General features: G+C 37.6%; 3 protein-coding genes and 1 pseudogene across 6 annotated transcripts in view; 2 read left to right on the plus strand and 2 right to left on the minus strand.

Annotated features, from left to right (window-relative positions):
- The first annotated feature begins 38 nt into the window (after positions 1 to 38).
- LOC131790737 (protein HGH1 homolog) lies at positions 39 to 2,623 on the plus strand. 2 transcript variants are annotated; one of them, XM_059108004.2, is made up of 3 exons: positions 39 to 724; positions 1,189 to 1,389; positions 2,180 to 2,375. In XM_059108004.2, the coding sequence occupies exons 1-3, from the start codon at positions 73 to 75 to the stop codon at positions 2,221 to 2,223; spliced, it is 897 nt and encodes a 298-aa protein (XP_058963987.1). In that variant the 5' UTR covers positions 39 to 72; the 3' UTR covers positions 2,224 to 2,375. The 2 variants fall into 2 exon arrangements, with proteins under 2 accessions (XP_058963987.1, XP_058963986.1); XM_059108003.2 differs by having other exon boundaries at positions 40 to 724; positions 1,189 to 1,379; positions 2,180 to 2,623.
- Positions 2,624 to 6,975: 4,352 nt separating this feature from the next.
- LOC131790564 (vacuolar protein sorting-associated protein 33A) overlaps positions 6,976 to 23,204 on the minus strand; it is a 39,758-nt gene continuing 23,529 nt past the window's right edge. Inside the window, exons 11-18 of one of the 3 annotated variants that reach the window (XM_066162141.1) lie at positions 19,798 to 19,877; positions 19,330 to 19,416; positions 19,027 to 19,167; positions 18,750 to 18,851; positions 18,232 to 18,298; positions 17,412 to 17,534; positions 14,702 to 14,776; positions 6,976 to 7,131 (exon numbers count right to left, since the gene is read on the minus strand). In XM_066162141.1, the coding sequence (XP_066018238.1) occupies positions 7,124 to 7,131; positions 14,702 to 14,776; positions 17,412 to 17,534; positions 18,232 to 18,298; positions 18,750 to 18,851; positions 19,027 to 19,167; positions 19,330 to 19,416; positions 19,798 to 19,877 (683 nt within the window). In that variant the 3' untranslated portion in view covers positions 6,976 to 7,123. Of the gene's footprint in view, positions 7,132 to 14,701; positions 14,777 to 15,356; positions 16,910 to 17,411; positions 17,535 to 18,231; positions 18,299 to 18,593; positions 18,710 to 18,749; positions 18,852 to 19,026; positions 19,168 to 19,329; positions 19,417 to 19,797; positions 19,878 to 23,204 lie in introns of those variants that run through there. The other 2 variants (XM_066162140.1, XR_010716627.1) reach the window with 2 other exon arrangements.
- Positions 10,305 to 13,798, plus strand: LOC131790621 (uncharacterized). The gene has a single exon (XM_059107851.2). It carries the CDS (start codon positions 10,518 to 10,520, stop codon positions 12,561 to 12,563), a length of 2,046 nt encoding a protein of 681 aa, XP_058963834.2. The 5' UTR covers positions 10,305 to 10,517; the 3' UTR covers positions 12,564 to 13,798.
- On the minus strand, positions 20,272 to 23,199 carry LOC136278915 (uncharacterized; annotated as a pseudogene).

Raw genomic sequence — 23,204 nt, forward strand, 5'->3', positions numbered from 1 at the left:
CTCGCGCGAAGTACTGAGAAGACCTGGAACTAGAATACTTATCGTTTTCCCAGATCCCCACGGTAGTCCAACATGGTGGATCAGATTGACCAAAAAGCTGTAAAAGAACTATTGCCTTTTCTCTCGCTTAATGCTCGAGGAGACGTGAAATCGTTGGCTCTTGATTATATTTTGGGACTTTCTGGTTCTGATAGTGGAAAGCACTTCCTGAACCAAAACGAAGAATACTTGAGATGTATTTTGGAACTGACGAGAGACTTGAACTCCAACATTTCCAGAGATGCATACTCTACGATCGTGAATTTGTCTGCAGAACTCGCCATCTCGGACAAACTCCTCAAATTCAACATCATTGAGCCCTTTTTGAGCTATGCTCTTAAACAAACTAGTGAGCACGCCGACAAAGTGGCCATGATTTTGTCCAATGTAACAAGAACAGAAACTGGATGTCGTGAAGTTCTCAAGGTTACGAACACGTCTGAGGAATGTAGTTTATACAAAATTGTAGAAGTGTTGTGCGTAGAGAAGTATAATCCCCGCGCTGAACTGAACTATCTCGCCACTTTTCTTTCGAATTTAACGCAATTACAAGAATCACGAGACTATATTTTGGACAGGGATTGCTGTGTTATTCAACGCCTTCTTCCATTCACAACCTACAGTGCCTCACTTGTAAAAAGAAGAGGAATTGTGGCTGTACTAAAGAATTGCTGCTTTGAGTCAAGTGAGTTTTAACTTCAATAACGTTTCCTTGTTATTCTGCCCTAAATAAATGAAGCATTTTTAAGAGAGAAAAGGACAACCATTCAAAGCCAGGAAGTCTATCATACACCTATCATAATTGATTCTGATTTATCTTTCCCTCTCCTTACCAAACTTAAATGTTTGAAGATCAGTGCTTGACCCATTCATTATCATGAGTGACCAAGATAGAATTTCTCCTTACAGTGTTGATACAATATCAAACAGACAGGTTATGAAAATAAAGAAAAATATAGATTAGGGGAATTAGTATTTGATCAAGTACCAAATTCTCAAAAATAACATCAGACTGTAAGGAGACTTACTAATGAGATCTTGGGAGCAGAAAGGTAAAAGTTCTCTGTTTTCTTGGAATCTCCAACGATTGATGGTAGAGAGTTGTTAATGATATTGATTGGTCCTGTGTTGATTGTATATTGTTCCCAGGAAGCCATCAGTGGTTATTAAGTGATGCTGTGGACATCCTACCACACCTGCTGCTACCACTGACAGGACCGGAAGAATTTCCTGAAGATGAGATGGAGAAACTACCCCCTGATCTCCAGTACATGGATGATAACAAAGAGAGAGAAAGTGATCCAGACATCAGGAACATGTTATTGGAAGCCTTACTTCAGGTCTGTCAGTGTATGTACTTTTTTATGGTTAATAACAAAGGTAATGTGGCACTCAAAGCTGAAACCAATTTTAGTGGCCATGGTGGTTTGAAAAAATGTTGGCACCTAAATTTTCAGTGATAGTCACCAAGAGGCAAGCTTAACATTTGCATTCTCAAATTTGATATAAAGTTAAAGTGAGTTAAACATTTAATCAAAGTCATATTTGTGCTTTGTCTTTGCTTGTGCCTTTGTTTTTGCATGTGTTTGGTCTTGCCATGTTCCTCATGCATGCCTTCAAGTGCAATTGCTGGCTAGAGTAAACCAAAATGTTATTTCTGGCAACTAGTTTCTGATTTTTTTCCAAATGGTGAATTTAAAAAACCATGAGCTTAGAGCTTTTTAAACGGTTAAAATACTAAATAATTATTTTGATTTCAGTATCACAAAACAATAAATTTTACTTCTTAACCCTTTAACTCCCATGAGTGACCAAGACAGAATTTCTCCTTACAATATCAATACAATATCAACCAGATAAGTGATGAGAATAAAGAAACATATCAATTTGGGAATAATCAGTTGATCCAATACTAAATTCTCTGAACTGAAATTATAAGAATTTTATGGTTGACTGTAAGGAGAAATTAGAAATTTGATCTGGGAGTTAAAAGGTTAAAGTTGGTCTCTTATTTACACCCTTTCCTGTATCTAAAGGTATGTTGCAGTGCTCAGTGTGTTTTTATAAGGTTTGTTTGCTTTATTTACTTCAAAATCACTAGAAATCACTTTTTCGTGTATTTTGTTGATTTTTTTTTCAGTTATGTTCTACAAAACATGGCAGAGAGATGATGAGGAAGTTTAACATTTATGTTATTCTTAAGGAGTTATTCAATTGGGAAGTAGATGAAGAAGTAAAGAAGTCATGTGGAAATGTGATTCAAGTTTTAATAGCAGATGAACCAGAACCATCCATGCAGGATCTAAAACAGGTGCAGATTCCAGAGGAGGTCAAGAAAAAGTTTGATGAAGAACCACAGACAAATATACAGAATTCATAACACCTATGATATCATGAGTTGACAAAAAAAAGCACAACTTTACTGAATGCAACTTTAGGTGTGGATATACTCTTGGCTTAGTGAATGACAAATCCCCTCTAATGTTTTAAAATATCCTGCAGCCAGTGAGGTTTTAGAGGTTGAGAGTGAGCATTGTTATCAATTGGTGAAAAACTCAATAAAATTTGACACATTTTGGCTGGAGACACATTTTTAGAGTGGAATGTAAGTTGGGTAAGATGTACAGTAGTGGTAATTAGTAAGGATGAGTGGTCAACAAACCCAATAGATTCTGCTGTGAAATGTTTTGGTAGGTTGTTTGGACCTAACCATGTAAAGTTGCTGTAGCATTCCAAACATTTTGATATAACTAAACAGTGTAGATTTCTCTGTTCTTTGTTTATTCACAGTTTGTGAACACAAAAAACAAAAGATTGCATGGTTAGGGAGTGCTTAGCATAATATCCTGCAGCGTTTTTTAGCCTACATTCCTATACCTGGGGAAAAAAAAAACAGCTTGACAATTCTGAAAAATTTATGTGTCTGTCCCTGCTCAGAAATATAATCTCCAAGAGCAACAATCTTCTTTGCAGCAATTTGAACCTAAATGCCAAGAAAAACAAGCAAGCAAGTAAATATGCAAGGTGGTGCTTGGCACAACTTCCTAGTTTCTGATTTAATACACTGGTGTCTAATTTTAGACACTAGTGTCTGATTATTGATGCTAGTGTTTGATTTTATTCACTAGTGTCTGAACAGTTGGTTTTAAACACTAGTGTTAGATTTTAGACACTAAATCCCAAATTTAGACACTAATGTCTGATGTAGACACTAGTGTTTGAACAGTTGAGTCAAGAAATTATGCCCGATTTTAAACTCTAGTTTCAGATTTTAGAAACTAGTGTCTGATTTTACACACTATTGTTTGAACAGTCCATTTTTAGTTGGTGTCCTATGGTGGACACTAGTGGTAGATCTTAGAGACTATTGTCTAAACAGTCAATCTTGGACACTAGTTTCTGATTTTAGACACTAGGGTTTGATTTTGGACCATAGAGTCCAGTCTTCAACACTATTGCCCAAACATTCTATTTTAGTCACTACTGTATAATTGTAGACACTGGTGTTGGAATTTGGACACTAATGCCATACTTTGGATTTTAGAGTCAGATTTTTTATTTTAGGACAATAGAGTCCATTTTTGGACATCAGTGTCCAATAAGAATTTAGACACATGTCCAATTTTCAATTTTGGACACCAGTGGCCGATTTGGAATTTTGAATATTAGTGTCCAATTTGGGAATTTGGACATTAGTGGCCAATTTTTGATAATGGACCCTCGTGTTTGATTTGAGGATTTTGGTCTTTAGTGGCCAATTTTGGATTTTTGACAGCTGTGGCCAATTTTGGATTTTTGACTCTAGTGGTTGATTTTGCACACCAGTGACTGATTTTGGATTTTGGACACTGGTGACTGATTTTAAATTTTGGATGCTAGTGGCCAATTTTGGATTTTGAACACTTGTAGCCAATTTGGACTTTGGGCTCTAATGGCAGATTTTGGATGTTACTGACGGATTTGGGATTTTAGACACTAGTGTGAATAGTCTATTTTAGACACTAGTATCCAATTTTAGAGACTATTGTTTGTACAGTTGATTTTGGACAGTAATGTCTGATTTTAGACTAGTGTTTAAAGTTGGTCTTTTGTTATACATAAAATAAGTTCCCCACAGCTGAGTGGGTAAAAAATTGTACCCCGAAGTAGGCCCAGTCAAGGTTCAAATCCTGACTGAACTTGTCTTTAATTCCTTTTCTTTCTTGTAATTTTAATGGTTCTATTTTTGGGGGAGATATATATTTGTTTTTTTGATTCTATACCTCGCTCATGAATATTCTCTGGTGTACTTGTAAACTACTCAGTTTCCTTTTTTGTAAATCACTGGATGCGTTATCCAGTTCATGGAAATTTTCCTTTTTCCTCAAACCCTGAAATGAGGAAATTAATCACCCACACCTTAACTTAACATTGTGTTCAAAAGGGTTGATATTTTATAATGATGTCATATTTAGGTTGACAAACTTTTACCTATAAACTTTTGTGGAGGTGATCCTGGCAGTGGATAGATCGGTTGTTGTACAGTGAACAAAGTTTTATTAAATTCAAGGTTTCTAATATCTCAGTGGATGGAGCATAGTGCCGCAACAGGGGTGTGCTCAAATCCCAGCGCAATGAACTTTTCAATATATTTCTCTTTGATTTGGTTATTTTTTTAAGTTTGTCTCTCAGTTTTTCTTACTGAATTTTTGTTTTCCATTCATAATAAATGCTCAATCTTCACAGAGTTTCTTTATTGAATAATTTCGATTTTTAACAAGATACGAAGATTATTTTGACGTGAAACAAATCCATAGAAAGAAATATTTTTTTCAAAAAATACTAAAAATTTAACTTAGTTAGATTTTTTTTTTAATCGATGGTATTCCTTCTCATAATTATTTGATTGTCTGGTTCAGATGATTCTATGATGGTTTTCCTGAAATGATTTTGATCTTAAAGAAAGTTATACAGACCACAAAATCTGTCATGTATGCACCGAAACAGTACATCGAAAAAGTCAAAGGTATTTTGTAGATAAAAGGCCTATTGCTTACTGTCAATTTAACACCTACCTCAATTATGGTGGTAGCTTTGAAATCTATCAGAATGAATTTATTCAAATCATAGTTCACTCAGTAATTACAGCAGTTAAGAAAACAATTGTCTGTCCAACCCAAGTGAAAGAAAGAAGTGGGAGCTTTGTTCAGTTTGGTTTGTCTTGTAAACATTTCAAGCAAATGAGAAGTTATTCATGAATTCAGTTTGGAAGTAATTTAAACTTTTGAGAAATTCAGTTTGTCTCGAAAATGTAAATTGTTTACAGAGCCCACAAATAGATGCGTTAATTGAAAAATTTTATATTGCTAGAAAAAAATATATATTTCCTTGAGAAATATCTCGGTGGCTATTAGCTTAAAGATGTTTGATGCCTTATAAACTTCCTTTTTCTTCCAGAAAAAAATTTAGAATAAAATTTTTCCTGTGATTTTTGTCTGTATAACTTATCGAAAAGGTTTTCAATGAATGTAATATTGGAAGCATACTGTTTAATTTAAAAAGTATCCTCTGATAAGCCAGCCACTAGGTTTTGTCATATTTGTAAAGTAGATAGACCCTTTGACTGAATTTATCAATGCAAAATAAAAGTTTAACCAAAAATTTATCACAGTTACTCACAAGGAAATGTGGAGCCAAGTAACTATCTAATTGTTTTAAACCCTACGATTAAAAAGAGAAAGGATGAAGCCAACTTGGCCAATGAAAAAGAAAAAAAAACTTGGTTTTAAGTAATTGAACTCAACCAAAATTTTATCAAAGTAAATTAAAAAGATACGAGGAGCCATTCATTTCTGATTGTATAAAAGTTGCGACCAAAAACGACGAAAGAAAAGCTTGCTTGACACTAACGACAGACTGAAACTTTTGAAAGATCATATTGGTTTAAAAGTCCTAAATTGGTTACAAATGTTGATCTGTTACCGTCAAATATGTCCTGTGAAACAAACCAAAATAATAGAAAGCTGAAAGGGTCTTTCAAGTAGCAACATGGCAAACTTATGCATTTTATGTCAGTCTTGCATTGGAAATAACAAACAACTTATAGATGGCCATGTTGCTTGTTATTAGTGTATTTAAGTGTAGATATCACCTTGTGCAAAAAAAAAAAAGTTCAAAAACAAACTTCTGAAAATAACCTTCGAAGAATCTTTTTTTTTTTTTTTTTTAATGAGAATGGAATGTTTGAAATTTTTTCTTGGCGGAAAAAGTTAGAATTTTTTGTCGAAAATGTTGTTGAGGGAAACTCTGCAAATTGTTTCAAATTTTCCCGCCAAAAGTCTTAGTATGTATTTGAACAAAATTTTCTTGATTATTTAAGGGAAATTCACTTAACTAATTAAAGAATATTTGAATATAATTAATAGACGAAACTTTTATTTTGTTGTTTGTTGACTGAAATATTTTAGATTGAAAATGAAGATCACAAAATAAAACAGCAAACGACTTTAAGTTTATTGACTTATATCAAATAACAATATAGTTTAATAGACATGAAAGACACAAAATCCTGAACATTCCACATTGGAAAAAAAAAAACAAAAAAAACGGCGTATGCGTATTTTGGGCGCCTGTATTTTTTTAAGGTTTTTGGCGGGAAAATTACGCCATTTTGAACAGCTGTTACTTAGAGTTTCCATAAGTGCAAAAAAAAAAAGTGCCGCATGCGTATTTTAAGCGCCCATATTTTTCCAGTTTTTGGCGGCAAAAAAAAAATTGAAACAGATGTTACTAAAGAAAAAGCAGCGATGAAATAATCGAAGATATAACGGTAAACATGAAAACATAACGTGCTCCAAGTTGTAAAGCATAATCTTCAAATGATAAATTCGACTTGTTTGGCAAATGGCACAGTCTAAGATAAAAGGCTTTAGGAAATGAAATAAATCGAAACGAAACAAATTCAGCCTTGACTCTCTTCGATTTACTCAAATTTCGCACTCAAGCAAAAAGTTTGTATGCTACTTCTTCTCTTAGCTTTTCTGTGAGTTGGAAAGACACATTCCTCTTGTGTCAGTGCTTGATTTTTACTTCCGTTACAAGCCATTCAGTAATCTGCCAAAGAAAAGAAGATCCGAGTTAACAAACCACTAGAAGTGTACGTGAACAATCTTGATGTGAGCTTCAATTAAACGTACTGATAAACTAGTACAAGCGAACCTAGTCACTAATCATATTCTCTTGCATCTAGCATCTCGCATCTCGCATCTCGCTAACAACAGCAATTACACTAGCAATGAATTTCACTCAGTTCTTCAAAGTAGTCTTACTGGTTTTCTCTCCTTACCCTAATTAGGATATCGACAGTTTTTTTAAAAAACAAACATAATCTGTAAATACAAATTTCGGTACGCCCCATTAGAGTTATTTTTACTATTCCTACAAGGGTGTGGTATTTTTTTGCATTACAACAAATGCACTTACTCCAAAGAAAAAATTCACGGACGATGTTATCACAACAATAGTCAACGTATTATTTTGCTTGCAATTTTTTTTTCTTAAGCCGTGAAGTAAAATTCAAATGCCCTCTTTTAATATATTCGGTTTTTTAGTGTTCTCTCAAAAATCTGATAAAACTGTAAAGTTTTCTGCAACTCTAGCCTCGCAATTCTTTCAAAAGAATGTTCCACGTGTCGCTTTGTTTCGGTGGGCTTGCTCGTCTTTCATCAGGACGATGTCTCCAACTGCTAGATTTCGCTGTTCTTTGTTCCACTTCGTCCGCACCTGGAGATTTTGGATATACTCTCGTCTCCACCTGGTCCAAAATTGACCGGCTAGGAATTGCAACTTTCTCCATCTCTGTCGAGCATAGACATCCTGTGTCGTGAAGGTACCGGGAAGTGGTCCAAGCGGACGTGTCTTTTGCGTAAGCAGCATCGCTGGTGTCAACGGTAATGCACTAGTCAGTGGAAAGCCCCGCACCCCCATACCGGGGGAATGCGGGTCATTAGCGGGGGATTTTAGCGGTTTTTAGTGGTCATCTTTGCCCCAGTGTGCGGGGTGTTCGACAACATTAGACACAAATAACAGCGACCGGGGACCGTTAGCGGGGCTAGCAGGGCTTTGGCGGGGATTTCGCTTTTGAATAGGCCTGCAAAGAACACTGGGAAAGCGTATGATCTCAAAATGGCGGCCGCCAACAAGAAGGTATGTACGATTTAAAATCCATTCTTTTCATGCTTGTAATGGGCCATCGATTAAATTCTGTGTTCAATCTCTAAATATTATCATGTCTTGTAGTGAAATTAGAAAAAGTTGGGTATTGTTTATGCCCTCGTCATGCTTGATTAGCGATTTATTTAGAGCGTTGACCTTTTGTCTTTTGGCACTTGTTTTCATTTCCGTTGCAACTGTGCAAACCGAGCCAATGGGCGTTTTTTATTTGTTGTTTTAAATAACTGTATTTGTTTTTTAATTGAAATATGTTTCTATAAAGTGCTCAGCGTGTCAATTTACTTTTAAGTCTTGTGTTGGATCGGATCGATTTTCAGTTTTCCGTCACACCCTTTAGTTATAAACATCAGTTCAGTATATTTATATTTAAGGCAGACGGTGTAACTTAATGGAATAATACAGTATATTTTAGCTTTTAGGCGCTCCATTGTGTAGACCTCAGTCATTCATCTGGTGAGAATGTTTAGCAATATAGGTACGGCCACATGTGTATATGAATATAAGCTTATATTTGCTAGTCATTAATCGATTTTGATCTTAAAGCTTATTGAAGGCTTTAACCTTGTGTTTTAAGTGGCAATGAAATTTTTGTTTTTCAAAGGTTTTATTTCAATATAAGGACATGTTCCAGTTTAGTCATTTACACGTCCAGAGAAAAGTTTACAGAACTATCTCTTACCAAGAGGAGTAGAGGAAGCCATGATTGTTTCATCTATTTTATGAAGACATTGAAAAAGTTTTTGTAAGAGTTAAATTTGAGGCACAATTCTTGAAATAAATTAATTTTGGTCAACGTTGTGTATTTGGGATTTTTCAAGTATTGCCCCGGGGGCGGAGTACAAAAATGAGGTTTTGACATAAGAAATTGCCCCGCATAGCGGGGAATTTACTTCATTTAGTTGAGACGCCTGGTCTAATGCCCCGCTATTCCCCGGGTATGGGGGTGCGGGGCTTTCCACTGACTAGTGCATAAAGGTTCGTCAATATCGGATGGTATCGCCGCAACTTCTGACATCGTGGTAACCAGCAACTCATGGGTCAGCTGTCGCGCCCCTAACTCCGAGAGCATGTCGTCTAGGATGTGTCGGATGGTACAAATCTGACGTCCCCATACACCGCCGTAGTGAGACGCGTGGGGTGGGTTGAAGATCCCACTCACAATTCTGTTCCGATAAGTAATTCGCAACCGACTCGCTATCCATCTCCGCGAGGGCTTCATCGATCTCAGACTTTGCACCGACGAAGTTGCTGCCTCGGTCACATCTCAAGAGTGAGTGCCATGATGATCACATTTGATTTATTGATAAACTTGTTTCATAACACACAGTGGAAAACTATGATTACAATAACAGGAATATAATCAGGATAGCTGAAAATCAAAAGAAGGTCGAAAGAAATATGAACTTAGAGTCCAACTCCTGCTCCAAGAATGATACGAAATTGTGTTTACAGAAATGGCTCCTAACTCCTAACTTATACTCTGACAAATGTGTTATTTGATAGCTAAAGGGGGCTTAAGCCCTGAATTACATGGAAAGGCTATTACTAATTAACTTGACAAGTCCGAAAATAATTAGCGTGACTCACGTCACACCATGTTGTCATTTATTTTAACAAATTTATTTTCCTTTGAACTGACGGAAGTCGGTAACTGAAATTCAATGCAAATCCAAAAAAAATTAGCATTTTCGTTCGCAAGAGGGCAGCCAAGCATTTAAAAACAGAAAACAGCAAGGTGGGTTTTGTTCAAAACGAAACAGATAACTACGATTACCATAATGCAGTAATATACGAGTCATGAAATCTTTGGAGCATGGGCACGGCTCAAGAGCAATATTCCCCTAGAAAAGCTCTTCAGACTAACGAAATAGGATTTCAAACCTTTAATTTGCTTGAATGAGCTTCAAGGACGACTGATGTTTGCAAACGATGTTATTGTATTATAAAAGAGAAAGACAGATTGTCGATGACGTCATAGGGAGTTGTGCTCGCGTGATTGCTTTCGGGGAAAAAACAATTCTCCAACTCGAGGGAGCGGCAGTAACTATGTCTAATTCTGACGGACGGAAAAACTCATTGTCAACAACATTTAAGTACAATTTCGTCTACATTTCATAAGTAACTGGCCACTACGCAAGGATATTCAACACGAAAATTTCTCCCCGATGACAAACGCAGTACGATTCACAGCATAGCAACTGAGAAATTGTAAATTTACGTGCTGCACCGTGCTTTGGGCGACTAGGTTGTCTAACACTCCCATCATTATGGGTTCTGGTGTATCAAAGAATTCAAGAAATCTTAATGTAGTACCTCGACAACCTCAAATGGACATGGCTGTGGACAGACCGCTGACATCTGATTTGAAGCCCAAAGTTGTTCAAAACCGGCCTGCACAAGATCATCGCCATACGTCAAGTGTAAACAAGGAGCACACGAACGAAGAACAAAGTGAGAGGATTTCACTGGATGAGTGGGAAGTCTTACTTAAATACACGCACAGCTTCCCAGAACTACAAGATGACCTTCAAACGATGTTAACCCCTCTACAAGGTTTGAGAAAAGCCGTAGACGACAAATCCAAGGGACATATAATTCAATATTCTAAGCTGATAAAAGTACTCAAAGAGTTGTTTAACAAAAGTTGCAGCACACCGTCGGCAGGGACGAACGACGTCGAAAAATACAATACATTTATGGAGTTTATAATTGAAGTCGAAGGAGCAACAGTGCTGCATAACTTCATGAAAAACTGTTTCAAAGATTACTATACTGATGGAACAGACGACGAATCGGAGACAAGTGACCAAGAGGAGACTTTTACTTGCCTTTATCTCGCAATGTCAACAATACACAACTTTGCTGATTTCCATGATGGTTTTTGCTTGGCGAGCGCTCAAGATGGAGTTGTACTCACTTGCATGGAGAATATAGAGAGGATCGATCAAGAAAATGACGACTGGCAAAGCGAAGATGAAGAATATGAAATAATACAAATACTAGAAGGGTTCACCGGGATTTTGTACAACATTTCTCGACGGCTAAGAGATCGCCAATGGTTTGCTAACAGTGACGAGACTTTACTCTATTTTGCAAAGGTTCAAGTGACTAGTATCGCTGTCTCGGCCTTGTTGTGCCTGGCGTACCTTGTTAATGAAGAAACTAATCATTTAATCTCCGCCGACGAAGACTTGCTTCGCTTCATTACAACAATGTTAGACGAAGCTTGGGAAGGAGAAGACCGTCGAAGCAACGGATTCTCCGCTAAGGAACTTGCAGAAGGACTCAGTCATTTGGCAATTAACGACAACAATAAGAAAATTCTTGGAAGCGAAGGGGCAATAAGAGTCTTAACGTCAACACTCGAGACCTCGAACGACGACGAGGAACAAGCGAGTGCCGCCAAGGCATTATGGATGCTGGCTTTCGACGACTCTAACAAGGATATCATTCGAGAGGGAGATGGAACCGTGGACATCTTACGCAAATTACACCACAGTCAAAACGCTGAAGTGCAAAAGGTAGCCGCTGGAGCATTGTGGGAGATTGAAGGAAAGACAGCAAGAGATAAAGCCGAAAAGATGAAAGAGGGGTCTGGAAACCACGTGATGATTAGCTACCAATGGGATGCTCAGGAAGTCTTGGTTCAAGTCAAAAATCAACTTCAGGCAAATGGATACAGAGTGTGGATGGATCTGGAGCAAATGGGTGGGTCCACATTAGAGACAATGGCCAAAGCTGTCGAGAATGCTGCTGTTGTACTGATTTGCGTGTCACAAAGATACAAAGAAAGTCCCAACTGTCGTTCAGAGGCCGAGTATGCCTACCAGCTAAGAAAAGACATCATTCCTTTGATGATGCAGAAAAATTACAAAGCAGATGGCTGGCTAGGAATGCTGTTGGGAACGAAAATGTGGATTGACTTTCAGAGTAAGTATACCATCGATTCTGGTGTGACAAAACTGGTCAAAGAATTAGCGGGAAGAGGAAAAGATGTGGATCACACAGACGGTCCCCTAGAGGCGGTGATTAGAACAACCGAGGTCACTACTCTAACAAAACAGCCCTCTGGTCCAGATGTAGCCGGATGGACAAATGAGGACGTGAAGAGATGGCTGAAGAAAATTGGATTGGCACAGGTGTGTGACAAAGACATGGCTGAATTCACAGGACAAACATTGATTGAACTTCAAGAGCTCCGAGGAGAATGCCCAGATTATTTTTACAAGTGTCTCGAGCACACACTTCAGCTTAAAAACATGTTTCATGTTCTCAAGTTCAGAAAGGAGTTAGACAAACTGCTGGGAAATTAATTGCGATTAGCGAAATATGCAATTCTTCTCGTTCGCCTAGTTAAGGATCAGTTGCGTGATGTGTGTCACACAATTCTGTAAATTGAAGAACGGAACTCCTGTGTGACCATATAGTTTTGGACTGCAAAGAAGACTCGTTCCCCAAACGGTCACGTTTTCACATGAGAAAACTGAGACAACCTGATACAATGTGCCCGAGAATAGATTCTTAGGATCAATATCAGTATTTGGGCAATTGCCTACCTACCCCTCCCCTAACCCAACATTAACCCTAACTTGTTATCAATTGACTGTTTTGAGTTAGGGGAGGGTAGGTGGGCAGTTGCCCAGATACTGATATTGATCCGATTCTTGTATATATTTTACAATTCGCTGTCAATCAGTTCGCCAAGGACGTAAATCCAAATGTAATAAGCTCATTGACGCTATAGCAGCAGTATTCGAGGAAGAACTTAAGTATGTACTAAATACTAGGGATAAATGCGTCATAATTACATTTTTAATTGAACAATTTGCTAGTTTCTGTACAGTCATGTATAGTTTTACCAGCCATGTTTTTTTTTAAATCAAGTTGGTTATAAATCCTACAGTTCCAGTTCTTTACTATCATTGTTGAGCTCATTTGGTGACTGCCATTAGCACTGAAGGGTTTTCTGAGGTTTAAAAAGTACCTCCAAGGTTTAAAAAGCCTACGAAGGTTCTAAGTCACCATAAATTATCAATCAGTCGAGATGGCATTGAACATACTCCAAGGTTTTGCTTAAGATCTAGTGTAAAGATGAATATTGGTAGGCTGAATGCAATTCCATATTGAAAAAAGGGAAGTTACCGCTTTCATTTTTGAAATACAGGCACACTGTTAATAGTGTTTAAAAGAGGTTGTTATTTTCTAACCAGTCCCTTCAAAAGGGTTTTATAATATCTATCAAGTTATTTTTTACGATGCCAGCGCTGTGAGTAACTTCTAGAGAGGATTAATTAGAAAAACAGATAAGTGCTTATACGAAATTGGTTGTTTTAAAGCGTTTAGTATAAAGTTTAAACCTTTTAGGCCCTCCATTACTATGGCAATTCTCCAAACTATTTTTTATATATATTCTACGGTACTGACAAGGAGACACACGAACTCTTTAGGTAAAAATATTAGCAGTCGTAGTTGTAGGCTCCTTGGAAGTGTACTTTTTAGTGATGATAAGTACCGTGGATAAATAAAGTTTTCATTCATTCATTCATTCAGTTTGTCTCACAACCAAGAGCCTCTTAAGTTGGTGATCATTGCCTTCATTGGGTGATATTTTAAGGAGAAACTAGACGCTAGTCACTCTTATGGGTTAACAAGTTGACGACAAAAGACTTGGACGACGGCAAAATCTCAACTCCCCTAGACTAAAAGCTCAAAAATTTCACCCCAAAAAACAAAAAGTAATTCCCCTCATTCTCACTACCCTGCATATTATTTGGTTGTAAGTGCTGAAAACATACGTCATGCCAATATTCCATACTAATGTTAGAAATCCCTTACAGATATTAAGTGTAATACAATCAAGTCGGGAAATATATCCAACGCAGAGCGGAGTAGCCGTACGCCCTTTGAAAGGCTTGCAAGGCTTGTGCGACTTTAGAGGGAACAGAATTAGCGAATAAGTTGTGTTGAGGCTCTTCAGGATATGTACAGAATTGTAAGGGTTCCTTTTCGAATGATTGGGCTCTCCGCATGAAATCCTAGCACCCTTAGAGTTATTAAAAAATTACTTTTAAGATAACTCACATGACAGGATGGACCACTAGAAAACTGATAGAAGGGGTGGAGTTTTGGGAGATGGAATAACTTGCTTTGTGCGCACTTAGAAATTTGTTTGTAAAAATCCGTGGGAAAATTTTTTCTTCTTAATAATACATCGCAAATATTATTTTTGGCTTCAACTCCCGTCCTCACCTGATGTTAGGTAAACCGTTAGGGTTTAAAGGGCTCAGTGCATTCACGCTTCTCTCTACTGGATTGCAGGCACAGCAAAAAACACATTGCTGTAAACTGAGTCTTAATAATGTAAAGATAGAACTACTTTACTCTTGTGGTAAGCAGCAATGATTATGAGAAATGCACCAGTTATCATGGATCACTTTTGATAAACACAAACCTTGTTCAACTTGAATACGTTTTCTGAACTCTTCAGAATCAGTTTTTTCCTTGATCAACTCTGCTATGGTCGTATCTGAAAACAAGGAGGCATATCTCCCTTAATCTCTTTTGATTTACCTTGAATCTGAAGTTTTTTCATTTACATAATGCCAGCTTGTCTATTCTAGAGGACCACCGATCCTAAAATTGAAGCTTTACGAATTCATTAACCACAAATGATCCTATTTTATGTGACCCAGAAGAAAAGAAGATAAAAAAAGAAATTATTGTCCACTCCCGTGGTCACCCTAGAAATCGCAGCAGTGTACATTTCAGTGAAGGGCAAAAGCATGACGTGAAATCAATTATAGTCTAAGATGACAATTATGAGGGAAACTTCAGAATGGTCAGTAATTATTTCATTTAGTTTGAGGTTATTTGGGAGGCTGTTCCAGGTTTTTACCCAAGATCTTTATACAGTTGTCATCATTTCAGGGGATTCTGTATGATGTACACAGACATCTTGTAAGTGTTTTGGGATTGTCTACCTATGTAAGTAAACTAATCTTGCCTCTGTACTTACAAAAAGATTCAGACCATGGCGTTCAAATAAGTTCTATCCGACTGACTAGAAATCTTTTACTACTACTGTGCTTTTTGGGTGCATCTTTAAGATCGTTACAAAAATAAGAAGCTTTGAGGAAAGAAAAAGACTGGACATCAAAACATTGTTGAACATTTTCTATTGATTTTGCTTCAACGACTGTAAAGTCTACATTGTATACGCCAAATATCGGATGCCTGAGTAACTTATATTAGAGAAGCACCGCTTTGTGCATATAATTCACGCCGTTTGATTCGTTAACTTTTAAATTCGGAATTTAACATCTTATTTAACGCATAAAAAGCTAATGACCAGGTACAATCAATGTCTAAAGATTAGCTTTCTACGTTTCCTCGAGTTAAATATGATGGTAAATGTATGTGTTGGTAACTAGAAATTACCTTTCCAGGAGAAAATTCCAACAGGAGTTTAACGTGCTTTCATTTGATGTTTTCATTTGATACAACCATTTGATATAACCATTCATTCCATCTTACGTCCCACCAAGGCATATTCACTTTTGGTACCAACGACAAGTTTGGACGCAAAAGTGTGGACATTTCTTGATTTCCTTGTCATAACATATCGTTTAAATTTAGCTTCGGTCGCCATTTTCTTCCTCATGTGAAGATGCACGTGATGGTCGAATAATTAAATTTTAATGAAGAACACTGAACTACAAAGTATGAATATTAAAATTTCTGCTTAACGAAAGACCACAATCCTTCACTTCCTTTGGATAGTATTTTTGGCTCAAAACCGGATAAAAATAGAGAATAACCCGCATGTTTTAAATATCACATTGACAAAACAAATTATATCATACGTGATTCTAGTTGAGAAAGTGAACATTTTCAAAATCTTCCCCTGTTCGCGTAAGATATGTTATGGACATGTGGAAATACTGAGGACTAAGGAGCAAAATCAAGAGAAAGAAGGAAGAGGGAAGGGAAAAAATGGCTGAACAATATTGGAGCATCACAAGAGCAAAACAAATACTCTAGTAAATAAACGGCGGATTGAATCTCACACCACAGACAAAAGTTTTTCCGTCAGTTCATCACCTTGAGTAGTGAGACATTTCTAGTTATGGAAACAGGAATAAATTGCGGCTGAAACAGCAGCCCTCTTTCAGGAACTCACTCGGACTGATAACACGTCTAGTTTAAAAACTTCTGAGTTTATTTCTTTGAAAATAATCCTATTTCACGTTCTGGATATGCTCCAAAAAAGATTCTCAATTTGTATATATTTTACATTTGTTGAATATTTGTAATTATACAATAGATTTTTCTTATGCTGACGAGAAAAGTGTCTCTGTAAAAAAGATAATCAAGAGCGTAAATCTCGATTCAAAAGCGAAGACACCACCAAAATTACGCGAAGACTAAACCGAGATTGCACATCGTGAAACAGCCAAAACACGCGTGATCACTTACTCTCTCACAAACACAAGAGGAGAAGGATAAATTCACAGACGTTCGTGAACAAGTTCTCATCAAGAGCATTCTAAAAATTATGAAAATGGGTTTGCCTCAACAGGGGCGCCTTCCTCCATGATGGATTCGATTAGCGACGTGCCGTTGATAATCTTGGTTGTTGCTACTAAATACTCTGTTGAGCCTGGGGCAGAGAGAATAACTCAATGTGAGTAAATGCTGCAAAGGTTCGGGTTTGAGAAGTAAACGCGAATCGAGACAGTTACGCGAATCCTCGAATGCGTTGGTATATCTTTTTCTTATTCTCTCGATCGCTCCCAAAACATGAATCACTTCCCAAATTTTGCGTTGTCAGAGTTCCATCATGCTTTCATGAGATAAAAAGTACTCAATCATTAGTTGGAAAAGTTATTGTCCTGTAGTATAAACTTTAAGGTGATTTCAACCCTTGAAATGGGAGAGGAAATAAGGGGCGTGAAACCGTTTTTTATTACTTCTGGTTTCCAAACTTTTGGTTTTTGAGACTTTCAGTCTGTATTTCGGAAACATAAAACACGTGACACTTCCTTCAAAGCTGAGGTACGACAAACTAAGTTGCAGCACTCTCTAATGACCGCACAGCTCATCACAACCGAATATTATATTCCACCAATTAGAACCATTTCTTTACAAGGAGTAACACTCACTATTTTCCTGCTGAGTAAGAAATCTTAGGGCAGAAATCTCAGCGTGTGTACAACCTCCAATGAAGAAAACCAATGTTACTTTTGGTGGACCATCCATGGAACTGTCTACGCCTGTCGATGGCCCTGAACAGATTTTAAAAGACAGAAAATAACAATTTTGACCCTCACCAAATCAAAGACGGAAACATAATTTAATACCGTTAACAAGTATCCCTCCTGGCCAAACTAGTTTTTAATTAAAATTTTAAGTCAGTGTCACTCATCTTTATTATAAAATGTAAGTCTAAAACTGTTCATATTTACAGACGTTTCTGTGACTGATGGAGTAGAATATACACCCAACTATGCAAAAGTCTGTCATTTTCCCAATTCAGAATTTCCGTTTTTCCCTCTTCACACCCAGGCTTTAAATCGGTAACCTCACTAACAAGGCTAGTCAATTGGGCGGCCATATGAAAATTCACCCTTTTCATTTTCTGCTGCCTTTGAGGCAAAACCCAGTGGACGTCCGAAATGATGTCAGTGTAATTGGGAGTTCTAGTCGTCCTAGAACTGAAGGGTTAACCTTAGTAAAAGAAGTGGTTTCTGTAGGTTTCACCCTACGGCCAGCTTACCAAAGAAAGGAAATGTGTTCTGCTGTAAGGACACAAGTTGAATATTTAGGGGTGAACTGATAAAGTTTAATTTCAACTCGTAAGCGTGGTAGGGGGCAAATATCCAGTGGGGTTAAAAGTAGTCTGTTCCCACTGCCAAGTAAACAATGTGTGCGCCTCACAAAAAACTTAACCTGTCAATGTGCCAGAACGATCGTGAATCTTACTTTTCTGGAGACCAGGAGGCAGCCGTTGGACTTCTTCCACTGCGGGGCCTGGGAGCAACCGAAGGACCTGAAGAAAATTCAAACAGATTATCTGTGCAAGTTCGTACAATTTTACTAGCTACGAAGCATGGTTTCCTCGAACAATATATCTGAGTATGGATGGATAAAAAAACGATGCAGATAAAAAGCAACTGAACTGCTTTAGAGACGAAACGGCGCCGGTTTCCAAATTAGACAGGTCAAAGAGGACAGGGTAGTATTGTCGATGGAACAAATCAATAAACGTGCTCTCACCAAGCAGGGAGGATAAGTCACTCTAGTGGTCAATAAGTTTATTGGAACTAGAATTTCAAATGCCTTACGCTCCAGGCGTCGTTTCCCGCGCACGTCATAGACTGTTTTCCACGCGCTTTTCTTTGCTCTCATCTGGCATCCCGCGTAAGGGATTAGTCTCTGGCAATGGTCCACATATTGCATTCTAAAAACAAAGAAATTTGTACGATCACGCGTCTGTTTACCTCTTCAAGTCCTCTCCAGCCCTGCGGCCGCGCCAGAAACTGCGCCAGCCGGACAGTGAGCGACGCGTATCCTGAAAAGACGTATGCGATGTCGTTTGGGTTCTGAAAAGTGATAACGAAAATTAATATCCTGATATCCACACCATACTGGCCAATTCTTGACATGTCCTCTCGCCAATAAGTCGCTGCGGTATTTTTGACCAACACACTCTAGTAGCCCTCACTTCATGCCATGTTACATGAAGAATACCAATTTAAAATACCCATCTCTATTTACCTGCTCTTGGACATCTTCCACGACAAGCCTCATTGACTTGCGCAATTGATTGTAAGATCGAGACGGCTGCGTCTGCGCTCTTAGCAAGCCAGCAGTTTCCAATGTAGAAAGCGTCCTGTATGTATGCTCAAAGCCATATGTCTACGAAAAAGAGAAATAGCGCTTCAGACTTTGGCAGACTAAAGAGGAAACTACAGATAGGTGATGATTGAAAGCATTCCATTTTTGGTTTTTTTTTTTTTTCCTATCGTGCATTTTTATTTTTTTCTCTACCCAAGTAGAAAGACAAACTAAGAAACTCACCTGTAGGATTTCCCGATAGTAGAACTCCAACATCTTCGGTTTAAAACCGTTATTTGTTAAACACTGAGCGCACAACAAACGAAGCACCTTGCAAATTTGAAATAAATAAAGTGAAAGATAGATTGTTGCAATGAGAAGCAGAGAGGGGAAGAGAAGTATTGGACAAAAGAGGACCTAACAATATCAATATTGCAGTTATTAACACAAAAGAGAATTAAAATACCACGAGAAGGTAGACGCTACACAGGCCAATACAAATTAAGTTTATGTTGAGTCACCAAACATGGTTAATAAAGAGGTTAGGGGATGGGTGGGGGAAATCGTGAACGCAAGTGAAACGTACGCTATCAACTGCAAGCACCTTTGCGTCAGCCAATAAGATTCCAGAAAGTCATACTGTACACGAGGGTTAAAAACTTTAAAGATTTCAGACAGGTCATCAGGTGATGGTATCGTCTGTTTACTTGCGGTAATCAGCGGTTTCTTCAATCCAAAGCATTTCTCTATGTAAGGGTTTGTTTTATCCGTGTCCAAGCCTTGAGCCAGTTCTGAACAAAAATTAGAAAAAACCATGGAAATATATATTTTACTTTATTGTATTGTTGAATGCAACAAAGCCAAAAGTTTTGAGAATTAATCAAATCATCATCAGTGAGATATTCTGGTAGCTGACACACTCAGCCAACTCAAACATACAAGTTACGAGCGTAAGTAACTTTGCAGTTATGTAAAAACACATTGATTAATTTAGAGGTACGCCTTCTTCTTTCATCTACGGACGCAAGAAAGCTTTCGTGGGGGTCAGAGCGAAGAGAAAAACATTTTTGAGCATGAAGCTAAAGGAGGAAAAATGGGCGATAAGTTTTGAAATGAATCGAGTCACTAGTTGTAAGACTTTTTTAACAATTTTTTTAAGTTCCTTGTGAGTTATCTTTGTTATTTTCCTTTTGAACCGACAGAAGTCGTTAACTGAATTTCAATGCAACTCCAAAAAATTACCATTATCGTTCGCAAGAGGGCAGCGAAGCATATCAAAACAGAAAACAGCAGGGTTGGTTTTGTACAAAAAGAGACAGAGAACTACGATTACTATAATGCAGTAATGAACGAGTCACGAAATCTTTAGAGCAGACGCACGCCTCAACAGCAATGGTCCCTTAGAAAAGCTCTTCAGACTTACGAAAGAGGATTTCAAACCTTTAATTTGCTTGAATGAACCTCAAGGACAACTGGTGTTGTCAAACGACGTCAATATGTTGTTGTACAAGAGAAAAGACAGCTTGTCAATGACGTCATAGGGAATTGTATTCCACTGTTTACGTAAATTGTTTTATTTGGTTGAAGCACAAGCAGCCCAAGCTCCAGCTGTGAGATGATCATCTTGCGAGATACACCTTTTGTTGTTCATACAATCGTTTATTCAAAATGGTCAATCATTAACGTGAACTGACAAACGTGTGTAGTAATAACGATCAACTAGGGAAAAAGAAATTTCAAAATTGTTCGATTACAGTGTACTGTAATGTAATGTTTTGTAATTTTCCTTCAATTTCTTCATTATTTAAACATCTTGGAATGTACGTTTGCATAAATCTGTACCACTGTCCACATTTAGCAGCCGTGATAGTGTCTATGATTCTCTGCAGGGCCTGACGTAGCAATTAAGTGCGGTAATTGCTTGACGCGATTCCTTGTCGTCTTGCCTTTGCTCTGTTGTTCATCTGTTCTTGCTGCTCTGGACGACTTATGTCCGCTTTTATGGCTGCTTTTAAGGTGCTTATTGCTTGCTCTACGATGTTAAGAAACGGGCTGTATGGTGGTAGCTTTTTAAGCTCAGAATTTGACCAGGAATGGCAGGATTGTAGTGAGCTGGTGCGCCGTCATAAATGAAAATCACATGTTCATTTGGGTAGAGGTTTAGCCTTGCCTGTGACAGAAAATCATTAAATCTTTGTCCATTCATTCCAACGAGAAATTCCGAGTGAAAAATGAGTCCATTGGTGGGTGAAATTGCCAGTGCTACAGTACCATTTCTCCCTCGCTGACCACATACTTGTCAATATGCCCTCTCTCCCGTCCTTGCTCGTCCGTGTCTTCTTGTCGTCCAAATATTGTACCTACACTCGTCTACAAGTATTCTTTGATTCATTACAGCATGGGGCATGAACCAGTTGGCATAGTCGACTCTTTTTTGCAGGACATCAGGGCGGTTTTCGTTCAACTGGGAGTGGCCTTGCCAATTTTACACGATACAACATACCTTCAAGTGTTCTTGCCAATGTACGGTCATGGATTGTTGGTTTTCTTGGAAGACGCTGTCTCAATTCTTGATTTATCTGTACTAGTGTTAGCAGGTAATTTTCGTTTGAAATGTCATTCAGGTAATTCCTCATTTCATCATCTACTCGAACATGATTTGCTCCTCCTCGTGGTCTCTCCGCGATCCTTCCCTCTCTCAAGTATCGTAGAACGATACTTCTTGCCGTTGATCGGTTCACTCCGTCAAATAATCGTCATCAACATCTTCGAAGGCTTGAATAATTCTTTGTCGCTGTTCAAGTAGGACTCTGAGATTGGAAGTATGTTTGTACTGTTTGATTGTCCAAAGGTGCAATTGTTCATCCATTGATGCTATTGAATGTTAACACATATGCAAATAGCGTTATTGAAAGTTCTTTCGCGTTAATGAATTTCATGGAAGTGCTAATGAATGTATATTTGCCGCATAGTTTCAACTGTTGACGTAAATGAATGTACATTTTACGTAAATAAACAGCAAAAGGTGTCCATACTTGTCCATACAGCGTACTGTTTCTTAGAGTGTGCTGTACATGTAAAATGTTCTTCATTTTATGTCTGCTTCAGCAAAATATTGTGCAAAAAAAAAAACATAAAATTTAACTAATGTACATACTCTTGAATTTTTGTTCCGTATTTTAAAATGCCTGTAACAACGATGACACTGATGACTATTTTTTTCTTACTATTGTTTATTCGAAAAACATTAATGTTTTTCAGTTCACGTAAATGATTGACCATTTTGAATAAACGATTGTATGAAGGTGCAATTGATCATGCGTCTCTATGCAAATTGTATTATTGTATGTCTCTAATACGCAATTGATTGTCATACCATACAATTGATTTTCTATTGGTGTTAATGATCAACCATTGCGCGAGATTGAAAGTATATTTGTGCTGTTTGATTGTCCAAAGGTGCAATTGTTCATCCATATATGCTATTGAATGTTAATAGATATGCAAATAGCGTTATTGAAAGTTCTTTCGCGTTAATGAAGTTCATGGAAGTGCTAATGAATGTATATTTGCCGCATAGTTTCAACTGTTGACGTAAATGAATGTACATTTTGCGTAAATAAACAGCAAAAGGTGTAAGAGTCATGGCGAAATTATAAGAGTTTGTATGGGAATATTTACGACCGCTCCTTAGAATAACAAAAATTACAGTCAAACTCTCAAAAAAATACCTCACCTTACTTCCATAGTGCATTGCTTGTTATCTGACCGCCTACTATGTTGAAAAGAACCCATTTTGGCGAGTTATTCATTTCTAGGTTTACTTCTCCATGAGTAGTAAACCTGTATTTTTTTTATTCCAGCTGGGGCTTGGGCCGCTTGTAGTTAGAGGCGAAATATCGCGAAATTCCTTTCAGGAAGAAACGAATATCCAACTCGAGGGAGCGACGGAAATTAAGTCTGACTCTAACCGACGAAAAAACTCATTGTCGACAACATTTAAGTACAATTTCGTCTACATTTCGCAAGTAACAGGCCGCTACACATGAATATTCAACACGAAAATTTCTCCCCGATGACATGCGTAGTAAGATTCACAGCATAGTAACAGAGAAAGT

Source organism: Pocillopora verrucosa, chromosome 2 (genome assembly GCF_036669915.1).
Source record: "Pocillopora verrucosa isolate sample1 chromosome 2, ASM3666991v2, whole genome shotgun sequence".
Taxonomy (NCBI): domain Eukaryota; kingdom Metazoa; phylum Cnidaria; class Anthozoa; order Scleractinia; family Pocilloporidae; genus Pocillopora; species Pocillopora verrucosa.